This window comes from Chiloscyllium plagiosum, chromosome 32, assembly GCF_004010195.1.
Source record: "Chiloscyllium plagiosum isolate BGI_BamShark_2017 chromosome 32, ASM401019v2, whole genome shotgun sequence".
NCBI lineage: Eukaryota > Metazoa > Chordata > Chondrichthyes > Orectolobiformes > Hemiscylliidae > Chiloscyllium > Chiloscyllium plagiosum.
The window spans coordinates 21,468,013-21,480,169 of record NC_057741.1 but is presented as its reverse complement, the minus strand read 5'-3'; the positions used below and the strand labels follow the sequence as shown (position 1 = coordinate 21,480,169).

General features: G+C 38.6%; 1 protein-coding gene across 8 annotated transcripts in view; it reads left to right on the top strand.

Moving 5' to 3' along the window:
- Positions 1-11,459, top strand: part of c32h4orf33 (chromosome 32 C4orf33 homolog) — a 43,049-nt gene extending 31,590 nt beyond the window's left edge. For 4 of the 8 annotated variants that reach the window (XM_043674193.1, XM_043674195.1, XM_043674196.1 and 1 more), the window contains 4 exons: positions 1,453-1,652; positions 7,482-7,589; positions 10,967-11,032; positions 11,379-11,459. In XM_043674193.1, the coding sequence (XP_043530128.1) occupies positions 1,453-1,652; positions 7,482-7,589; positions 10,967-11,012 (354 nt within the window). In that variant the 3' untranslated portion in view covers positions 11,013-11,032; positions 11,379-11,459. Of the gene's footprint in view, positions 1-1,452; positions 1,653-7,481; positions 7,590-10,966; positions 11,037-11,378 lie in introns of all 8 variants that reach the window. The other 4 variants (XM_043674194.1, XM_043674199.1, XM_043674200.1 and 1 more) reach the window with 4 other exon arrangements.
- Positions 11,460-12,157: the final 698 nt, after the last annotated feature.

Sequence of the window (12,157 nt, the reverse complement as noted above, 5' to 3'; positions counted from 1 at the left end):
TCCCAGGTACCAACCCACGTTGCAAGTTCACCTACCTTTTTTCATATACTTCTTGCATTGAAGTATACACACTTCAAGCCACTTTCCTGTTTACAGGCACCCTCCTTTGAGATTGATGCCCTGTTCCTAACCTCCCTACACTCCAGGTCCTGCACCCTAAAGCTACAGTCTAGGTTCCCATGCCTCTGCAGAGTTGGTTTAACCCCCCTCCCCCACAAGAGCACTAGCAAACCTCCCCTCAAGGATACTGGTGCCCCTCAGGTTCAGGTGTAGACCATCCTGTTTATAGAGGTCCCACCTTCCCCAGAAAGAACCCCAGTTATCCAGATACCGAAATCCCTCCCTCCTGCACCATCCCTGTAGCCATGCATTTAACTGTTATAGAAAGCATTATGATGATAGTGTTATAGTTATTGACTAGCAAATTGGCTTATTTACAAAGGTGGCAAGAACAAATGGTCTCACAATTTCTATGGCCCTGAAGTTCCATTGGGACTTCCTTGGCATTGAACTGTAACTGCTGTATGTGGTCAGAGGAAAACTGGTATGAATTGTAGACAATGAAGCTTTTCTGATTGTTCAGCTAATCTCCTGTTGTAATTGCAGGGGTGAATTGAAAGACTACATATGGAATTTTAGAAACCAGATTTTTAATAGGTTATCTTTTGTATATATTCCCTCCTTCAGTGCTTCACATGTACACTTTTGAACCAAATTTCCTCTGCGCGATATGTGTATGACAGTGTAAACTCATTTTTATGAAGTAGTTTTAGGATTTGCTATTCCTAATATTTATTTTCTTGAAAGACTGCAGCTTTAAATTTAGAGGAAATGAAGGGTGTTTAAAAACTGATGGTTGATTACTACAGAATATACAGGGGTTTTAAAACCAAAAAGTAAACAAAGGTTGAATGGATTCTGTAACTCACCACAACCTTAGAAGAGCATTCTCTCCTCTATTGGTGTGACATTGTAGTTTTACACACTAGCCATGCTTTTGACCTTTAGAGAGAAAAACTCACTTAATACTAAGCAATTTGTTGAATTAGACCTAGAGTTTTTCAAATTTATTTAAGGCCTTTACTGATAGCAGCAGGAGATGGATATTCTAACCTATGAAGCTGGATGCAAATTAAAGACTGATGCTCTGGACAAAGGACAGCATTCTTACTTGGATGTATTTCCCAGCTATGGTTTCGACCTTTATTAATACACTTTCAGCTGCAGTTAAGGTAGTGTCTACAACCTGATTGTGCTGTTATGCTGGGATTCCATAATCTAGCTATTATTTCTAGGTTTGAATATCTATCTATATTTTAAATTTTACTTTCACAAAGTTTTTTGGCCCTAGAGTTTTTTAAGGTTCAATTATTAAGAATATCTTTGCAACTGCATAACTAAATGAAACTAAAACTCAAAAACATGAAACTATAACTTTTTTCTTCACATTAGAAAGAACTAGATTTAAAATATGACTGTACAATTCATGAAGAAAACTGGGAAGGCAAAGCACTTCTCCCATGGAACTATTTTCCCCCTGGTGTTAACAAATTCAATGCCTATGCAATTCATGGTTCTGGTGATAAAAGAGTTTATGAGGCTCTGTACCCCATACCTAAAGAACAATTGAAGAAGGGACAACAGCCTGACTTGTAAGTATAGACATTTGCCATTTAATGCTCTTTCTGTCTGCAATGTATAAATATTTGATACAACTGCAAATTATTATGCTTGGAGCAGACATTGACTTATGAGTAGCCACAGACAACAATTTGACTTTTACAATAATCAGATTCAGAAAAGCATATTGCAGTAAAATTCTTCACTCTAATGTGGTTGGGTGTGCTCCAGCTAGACGATAAATTATGTATACCTGAAGCAGTGGATAATTGTGTCACAGTCCCTGCTGTGTATTGTAATAGTTTGCATAAGATTTTTATGTACGCTTTATTAGTTTCTGTTAAAGTGCCATGTTTTTACCCTTCACCATCAATGGAGCATTTCATGCGCATGCCCTTATTCAAATTATTAAATTGCCATCTGAAAAATAGAATTTAGTTTTTTGCATTTGAATTTTTTTATATATATAAATTCAGTTTTTTATTCACTCATATTTTCAATGCAAGGCATCCCAAGATATGTTCATGTAATTTCTATCTAGGATTTGCATGCAAGTAAATATTGAGGCATTGATCCCTCAATCATTGTGGTATCATAGAATGGTCGGATGTTAGCACTTGCAATTTCACCCACAGTAAATTTTTTGATCTTATGCCACTTGTGGATATTGGACATTAATCCATTTAAAAAGCAATGAAAACAGAGAATCTATAAACAACATATTATAAAACAATATTTGGAGAAAATGTGCAGTCTGTTTTGGGAAAAATGAGTAATCTGAGGAGATTTTCAGAAAATATCTTAAATGCTGAAGGTGTTTGAGGAACAACAAAAGAGTTGGATAGAAATACGGAATTAAAGAAATTGTTAATGCCTTACATTTTGATATTTACTTATCAGATAAATTGGCAAAAAATAATCTAAAATGTTGGATTAAATTTACCTAACACCTTGAGGTAGAGATTTTTGTGTCCTATTCGATGCTATTGAAATAATAAAGCCAAGGAGATATTTACAAATATTTATTCTGAGTAGATGATAGCTAGTTTTAATTTGCAAAGATGAAGTTTTAACTGTCAGTATCATACCTTGTCAATTATGGTTGTGCACTAAAGAAATGAAATGCTAATTTAATGCTAAGTAGTTATTTAAGATTGAAGAACCAGATTTACCTTTTTTTACTCAGGAGTGCCCAAACATTAAATGCTATTATAATAACACACATTTACTGTAAATTCAATTAATTTAATTCTTGAAACAAACCACTACTTGTTAGATTTCAAGTTGTTCTTGGGTTCACACTGAAATGATAATTCCAATACTAGATAAGTTTTTTTAACTTCTTCATCCAAGAACCCCTGACCTAAACATCACCAAATCTTGTTTCACAGCTAAACAAACCAGAACTGGGCGCAGTGTCATTTCCATAAAAGGAGCAGAAGCAAACTTCTTTACAGTCCTCTCCTCTCTGGGCAATTGATTGCCATGAGAAAGTTAGTGTTATGAGGCCCACTTCTGTCAGTGCCACCCCAACATACATCACACGGGCAGACTTTGTTGGTGACTAACTGATCTAAGGAATTTTGGAAGATGAGGTTATATTACCACTCTTTTCTCTTTTGTTGGCATCAATTGAGGGAAAGGTTGATGTTAGAAGGTGCCATTATCCATCCATTGGAAATTTTCCTTACCTGGAAGAAAGGGCAAAGATCAGAAAGTAAATCTTTATCTTACCATGAGTGCTGCCCAATCTAACTTGCTGTTGAATGTGGCCTCATAGCCTCAATGATTTCTACTAATTTACTTACTTATATTCAAATAACATTGATCAATATTTGGGGATTTGGCAAAGGCAAGGATGGGGTGAGGGAGCTACAAGAAATGTGTCATAAAATCCCTATAGCGTGAAAGCAGGTCATTCAGCCCATTGAGTCCACACCGACCCTCTGAGGAGCATTTCACCAAGACTACCCTATCCTGCATTTCCCATGGCTAATCCATCTAACCTGCACATCTTTGGACTGTGAGAGGATACTGGGGCACCCAGAGAAAATCCATACAACCACAGGGAGAATGTGCAAACTCCACAGGGACAGTCACCTGTGAGTCGAATCAAACCCTGGTGCCTGGTTCTGTGAGGCAGTAGTGCTAACCACTGAGCCACTGTACCACCCTGTGCAGCCAAACAGTAAACAAAGTAGGGCAGGAGAACATTGGAAAGAATAAAGAAAGGGAGGACATTGATGGCATGAGAATATATAGTATAGGGAAGTAAAATGATAGCTAAACTTAAAGTAAGAGAAAATCCTATTAAGCATGAAGTAAAATGTCTTGACAGTAATGTACACAGTGTCTCAATTAAAGCAGAGGAACTGAAGGTTTGAGAGGAATCAGACATAGTAGGAATTAATGAGACGTAGCAAATGAAATAAAGTGAAGACTGATAATGAGACATTGCAGGGTGTAGCATATTTAGAAAAGATATAGAGGGAGCTGACAATGGAAAAAAGTGAATACAGTTATCAGCAGGTCAAAAGCAGAATTGTGTGCATACAGATAAATGATAATAAAGGATCAGTCCCAAGAACAGATGTAGTGTACAGAACAGCTAGTAATGGAGTAGAGTAGAAGAAGCAATATGCAGACAAAGTGGGGAGTGGGAAAAATACAGAGTAATAATGATGCAGGATTTCAACTACCCTGATATTAATTGGACAGAAGAGATAGATAAAGGAGATAAGGGAATCAAGTTCTGCAGGGTGTACAGGACTCCTTTCCACCCCAAGGCGCCAACTAGATAAAATTCAGTAAACAAAACAACTGACTAATAGAAGATCTTAGAAATTTGAAACAAAAACAGAAATTGCTGGAGAAACTCAGCAAGTCTGGCAGCATCTTTGGAGTAAAAGTAGAGTTAATGTTTCGGGGTCCATTGAATTTAGTAATAGGGAGTAAACCAGATTAGATGTAAGAAGTTAAAGTAGAAGAATATACAGGCAATGGTGACAGTAATATAATACATCTTAAGTGATAGACCAAAGAATAATATAGCACAGGAATAGGTCCTTTGGCCCTCCTATACTAAAAGTGTCTTCACTTCCAGGATCTGTATCCCTCCATTCCCTTCCTATTCATGTATTTGTCCAGGTGCATCTTGAATGCTACTATTGTGTTTGCTTCCAGCACCTCCTGTGGCAGCATATTCCAGGCACTCACCACGCTTTGTGTGAAAAACATGCCTCACACCTGTCTTTTAAACTCCACCCTCCACCCCCACCCCTGCACGTTGAAATTGTGTCCACTAGTAATTTACAGCAGCGAAAGACATAAGATAAACAAAAAAACTGACTTTGAAGGGCTGAGAATTGAACTTGAAAATAAAATGCTCTTCGATCTTAATTGACAAAGATATAGAACAACAATGGGAAACAAGGGTTCAGAAAAGATTTACAAGATGTTACCAGGCTTGGAGGATTTGAGCTATAAGGAGAGGTTGAATAAGCTTTGGCTGTTTTCCCTGGAACTATGAAGGCTGAGGGGTGACCTTACAGAGGGCATGGATAGAGTAAATAGACAAGGTCTTTTCCCTGGGGTGGGGAGGTCCAGAACTAGAGGGCATAGGTTTATGGTGAGAGGGGAAAGATATAAAAGAGACCTAAGGAGCAACCTTTTCATGCAAAGGGTGGTGCATGTGTGGAATGGGCTGCCAGAGGAAGTGGTGAAGGCTCGTACAATCGCAAATTGTACAACTTAAAAGGCATCTGGATGGGTATATGAATAGGAAGGGTTTGGAGGGATATGGGCCAGGTGCCGGTAGGTGGGACTAGATTGGGTTGAGATATATGGTCGGCATGGACGAGTTGGACTGAAAGGTCTGTTTCTGCTGTACATCTCTATGACTCTATTTAGAATGATCTGCTGTAGAATGCAACATTCTCCTAAAAGGAAAGAATAAACTATACACTAATGAAATTCCATGGATTTGTAAAGGTCTGAAGAACCAACTGAAAATGAAGCAAGCGGCATATATTAAGCACACACAGCAGAAGATTACATCACAGGACAAAAATATGGGAACATTAGAGAGAGTAAAAAGAGTTTAGGAAGACAAAGATAAGCTGTTAAGTTATCAAAAAATGAAACAAATTGAAATATAGTTTACAGGAGCATCAAAAAAATGAAGGCTCTGATTTCAGTAGGATAGACAGAATAACAACATAGATAACGACATTGTGATGACAAAGATATTCAATACAGATAGAACGGGTAGATATCACATGAATCATTATGGTGAAAGTATTTAAATTTAAAAATTAGGTTAATGTGTTTTGTTTAAATGAAACAAGTTTAAGGCATATATGCTGATGAATTGCATCCACACATTTTCAAAAATCCAGGAAAGACGTAGCAGAGGCATTACTGCATATGTTATAACTGATTAGATAAAGGTTAGTGTGAGAGAACTAGTGAATTTCTAAAGAATTTCTATATTTAAGAAATGTGGTAGGATTTGTCCAGGGGAGTAATGAACCACACCACTTCAAATCAGCAGTAGTAAAAATATTGGAATCATAGAATCCCTACAGTGAAGAAACAGGCCATTTGGCCCAATAAGTCCACCGACACTCCAAACAGTAACCCATCCAGACCCATTCCATTACTACTAGACGTTTACCCCGACTAATGGACCTCACCTGCACAACCCTAAACACACGGGCAATTTATCATGCCCAATTCTCCTAACCTGCACATCCTTGGATTTCGGGAGGAAACCAGAACACCCGGAGGAAATCCATGCACACATGGGAAAGAATGTGCAAACTCCACACAGACAGTCACCCAAGGCTGGAAGTGAACCTGGGTCCCTGGCACTGTGAGGCAGCAGTGCTTATCACTGACCCACCGTGCTGCCCTAATCCCTACAAAAAGAACTTATTAAAGTACAAATAGTAATGGAAAATATACTATGCTTAGTCAACATGGATTTCAAAGAAAAAATTTGGCTTCATCAGCCTCATTGAATTTTGCAGGGAGTTAATAGAGAGAATAGACAATGGTAATGGAGTAAATGTGATTGATCTGGATTTTCAAAAGCCTTTTGGCAAAATACCTGCTGTATGACTCTTGAAGAAGGTCAGAGAATATGGGGTCAAAGGACATCTCACAGAATGGATTGCCAGCTAGTATTAAGACTGAAAGCAGGAAGTGAGAGTGCTGTTCAAAATTTACACGAGCATTTTAGACTGTGGAATCCAAAATACAATTTCTAAGTTTGACACTAAAAATGTGTTAATGTGGTGTGTGTGTGTTTAAAAAGTGGTTGAAGAGAAGAGAATAACTAGAATTACATAAGGCAATCACCAAAAAATATCCATCAGGAAATTTGGAACACAGTTCTACAAACAACAGTGAGAATTTGGAACTTGTTAGATGGAGTGGTTGAAACAAATAACATTAATTTATTTTAGGGAAGCCACACAAACATATGAGGGAGAAGGGAATAAATTAAATGTTATGATAATAGATTTAGATAATGAAAGATGAGAGGAGATTCAACTGGAGTTTAAACATGAACTGGTTAGGCTAATTGAGTTGTTTCTTTGCTATATATCTGATGTACTCCTTTGTATTCAATCAAACTAGGTACTGACTTCTCCACAAAAAAATTGGAGAATTGATGCAGTTTTTGAAAATGTAACGGGACCACTTTTCCACTCAACAATTATTTCTTCCTAATAAATTTGTAATAGTATATAACCATTTTATTTTAAAGTTTTCCTCACTTTTTTTTAACATGTTAATTTACTGAGTATTTTCTTTTACCATGTCCAGAACATTATTAATGTGCTTTTCTGCTTTAGTCATCGCTTGGAATATTTCAAGGATTTCAGCTTGAATTCAATTATGGGAAAGCAGTGGAAGCAGCCCCAGTCCGAATTGTGGAAATCTGCCCCTGGGACCAAGAAGTGGTTAGCTTGCTTAGATTGCTGTCGCTCTTGTCTGTCAAATCTTGGCATACGTGTCTGAAGCTTCTATTTTTTTCTCAGTTCTGCAGACTCTTCATTGATCATTACCAAAGAGATATTTACAAGTGATGAGATACTGTATGGACCATGTATTATAATCTTTGACTTGGTATATAAACTTGTTACCCTCAGTTTTCTGGCCTGAAGCTTGATTTAGCAGTAACTTCTTTCCATTAGAAACAATACCCTGTATAAGAAAGATATGGAAATCTGAGGGTCATACTAGGTTATTGTGCTGTTTATGTGTGTTATTTTTGTAATGTTCAAAGACTCCAAGCATTAAAGCAAGAAGAAGCCAAACGCTGTATTCTAAAAGAAATAATTAGAGTGTCTGCACCTCTGATGTTTTGGGAATTGTCTCAGGCTCATTAAGTGCAACCAGCACTGGATCCAAGACATTGTACTGCACTGCTGATGGTTCTATTTCTAACCCGGGAATTAAAAGTAGCTCTTGAATAGAGAAGAGAAAACAAATCCTTATGACTCTACACTATCAAAGTAAAGCAATGCTTTCTGATTTCTTTTTCCATGTTCAAATGTAATTGTCATCCTAGAAGAATGGACAATTCTAGCACCAGGCTCCGGTCAGTTCCTTGTAATCTAATCAGCACTTAGCTCACCACCTCCTCTCTTGAAGAGAAGGTTCCATTTTGGCATAGGCATTAACTGGGAAATTCCTCAGAACTGCTTCCACTGTCACTTTGCTGCAAACAGGGCATGGAATTTAATGGAATCCACCAGAGCAGATGGAATGACTGGGAAAATCATGTCAGATTACTTACATCAGGGCATTGGGGTTGGTATACTGATCCCCCATTAAGCTGAAAGCAGGAAGACCCAGGCACCGAAATCCCATCAGCCAGTGGTGGAATGTCAGCTGTGTCAGTGGAATGACCCTGAGCCTCTGGGGTTGCTTGCCATTTCAATATACCGCTGTGTTTCCTGGCCAATATCTCTGCCTTAGGCTTGCTGCAGTGCTCCAGCAAAGTTCAATGCAAGTTGGAAAAACAACAACTAATTTTCCACTTGGGAACCCTGCAATCTTCGGGATTCAAATCGAGTTCAATAATTTTAAGGCCAGAACACCTTCTTCCATGTCCACACCCCACACACCAGGTCTTGTTATCACATGGGCTGCTATCACTAACAGCCCATTATCACCTACTAATAGTCCTCATTAGCAGCTATTCATTCTCTTACGCTGACCTATACCCATTCCTTTGTCTGCTCAACTGTTCTCTCTCTCTGGGCTTCATCTTCACCTATCATTTACTGTTGCCCCACCCCAGCTTCAGCATAGGTTCTATTATTTTCCTTGCTCCAATTAGTTCTGAAGATAGGTCATTGGACCCTTAATTTTGCTTTCTCTCCATAGATGCTGTCAGACCTTCAGAGTTTGTCCAACAATTTCTGATTTTGTTTGTGGAATGCAATTTCAGTTCCTCTCGTGAGCACTCATGAGTAATTCTCTGAATTCACTATGATTTAGCTTAAGCAATACCGAGGTCGCACTAGCTCTCCAACTTGTTTGGCAAACACCCATTGGTCGCATTAAAAGTTAGCCTAAGTTCCTAGTTAACGGGAATAAAATGCAGAAAATGCTGTAAATACCAAACAGCTCTGGTAGCTTATGTTCTTTTTTCAGATGCTGGCAGACCTACTGTGTGTTTTAACCACTTTCAGTTGTTGTATTAGATTTCCAGTATCCACTCTACTGAATGGCACTAGCAGCTGCAGGGAAATTCTTGGTCACAGTATTCCTCTAGTTTTCAGTAATTGTCATCAGGCAGCAGTGTAGCTCACTGTCTGGTTGTTTTCCCAATTGTGAGAAAGTGAGGACTGCAGATGCTGGAGATCAGAGTTGAGAGTGTGGTGCTGGAAAAGCACAGCAGGTCAGGCAGCATCCGAGGAGCAGGAGAATCGACGTTTCAGGCAAAGTCGATTCCTGTTGAAGGACTTATGCCCAAAATGTCGATTCTCCTGCTTCTTGGATGCTGCCGGACCTGCTGTGCTCTTCCAGCACCACACTCTTGCCTATTCTCCCAATTGAGCTGATGCCTAATAAGCCTGTGTCAGTACACAATTAGGCATACGGTCTGCAGAGCTGTAAAGCTACTCAACAGTGAAGGCATTATTTAGGGTGCAGACAGCTGTCTTCTCAGCCACATCCCTCCCTCCTTATGTCCTTTTGTACAGTCCATCATGTGAAGATGTTGTCTGTGTAACCTCTTGTGCAAAAACGAAGTGGAACAATGAACGTGTGTGAATCTCAAACTGATTTTTTTTCTGGAAATAAGTGTTTTTGAAGTTTGAAATATCTTAGCATTTTAAAGATTAAACACTAGTCTCACAGCTGTAATGTTCTAGCAAAATTAATTGATATTCAACACCAGTACCTTAAACAGCAAAACAGCCACAACCTCACTCATGAAATGCAGAAATGTTGCCGTGGATCATTTCAGCTAATCAGTTCTCAGTTAATCACAACAGATTACAGTCAACGCCGGCTGATAGAATCGAGTTTAAAATGAATTGTAGAATTTCAACAGTGCAGGTAGAAGCCATTCAGCCCATGGAGTCTGCACCGATCCTTTGAAGGGCATCCCACCCCAGACCCTTCTTCTATCTCCTTAACCCCATATCCCCCATCACTGATCCACCTATCCCTGGACATCATGGGGCAATTTACCATGACCAATCCACCTAACCTGCACATCTTTGTACTGTGGGAATAATCAAAGCAGGCAGAGAAAATCCATGTAGACTCCAAACAGAGACCTACCCAAGGCTGGAATCAAACCCAGGTTCCTAGCACTGTGAGATAGCAACGCTATCCACTGAACCACTGTGCTGCCCAAGGTAGTTTCGAGTTGAATTTCCCAGTTGTTCTGGTTTTATCTAGCACATGGTCAATTATTTCATTAGAAACTGGTTAGATGTGATTACAGTTCCCAATTGCTTTCAAGGTTTTCTTGAGACTCTTTCCACTCAACTCCAGAAAATATTGTAAATATGGATTCTATTTCAACAGTTTGATATGCTGAAATATTGCTGGCGCGTGTTTTAGTTAGTTAAACCCCACAGTATCTGAGTACATACTTGTGGCTTGATGTTAACTCTTGCCAATCTAGCTATAAATTCTCTGGGGAATTTTTTTATAAGAATAATGTCCATTCTATGTCATGGTCTGTTAGTCAAACAAAACAGTAATTCTGATTATTTTTCAAATATTGCTGCTCAGTGCAATAAATGAAATATATCACTTTGCTAAACCATTGAGTCTGCAAGTATTAGCGTGCCACTTTAATTCTTTGTCCCAGGCCCAATTGGACCTCGGCTTTCTGCTCTGTTTTGATGAAGTTTTGAACAAGACCTTTTCTCTTCTAGTAGGTACTAAAGACAGATTACAGCTGCCTGGCTTTAATTTTGAGCTACTTGCAACAGCTTTAGATCTTAATCACTGCTTCTGCTTCCATTTACTCTTGGGCACTCTGTAACCATTTACAATTCCTCAATACTGATCTTTTGTTTCCGTGTTTGTCCCATTATAAGCTCCTATTGTCTTACACTCTCATCCCTTTATAATCACTGCTACAATCCACCGCATCAATGGGATTCCTGCCCTTTTTGCTAGATCTATCTGCTTAAAAGCTGTTCATTGCCAGCATTTTCCATTTCTTCAGTGAGAGGTTATAAACCTGAAATGCTAATTTTGTTTCTGTCTCCACACAGATACCACCTGAGCTACTGAGAATTTCACACAATCTTCTGAATAGAAATTTGGGAAACAATATCACCGGAACCAATTTTGTACAAAATAAATGTTCATTTTGGTGGGCTCAAGCCAACCCAACACTTACTTGATTATTGTAAGAAAAGCAAGCCCCGCAGCATAAAAGACTGTTCAATAGAGTAGAATATTCTAGAAATTTTTATGTTATGACGGGGAGGATGAACAGTGAACATGTGAAATGCAAATCAATGCTAAACAAAGAAGTGATTAAAAATACAATATTTAGTTAAGTAACAGCATTTAATTAATATATAACAGACTGCCCAGTGTTAAATAAATGTATGATACTTTATCATGTGTTGATGGCTTTCTTGTGGTACTGGTGGCATTGCGATAACTCGGAGTCTGAGTTGCTGTGTAATAGACACATTTGCATGCATATTGTAACTGGACCTATGGATAATGATGGTGAAGGCTCCAATTTTGCTGCAGTATATGGTTTCCCACTGGAATGTTAATAGAAAGATTTGGAGGTTGATCACCAACCTATTTGGCCACATTACAAAATGTATTTCCCCATAGCCATCAAGTCTGAGAATATGGCGAGAGTCCAGAGCTTCTGTCTCAGAGGCAGAGACACTATCCACTACTACAAGACCTCAATTTCTCTGTGCCAGTGTGTAAAATAAAAACTTGAAGCATGAAAATGAACAATATATAACAATTTTCCCTGCGTACTCCAAAAGAATTGGTCAAGATTGGGTCTTAAACACATCAG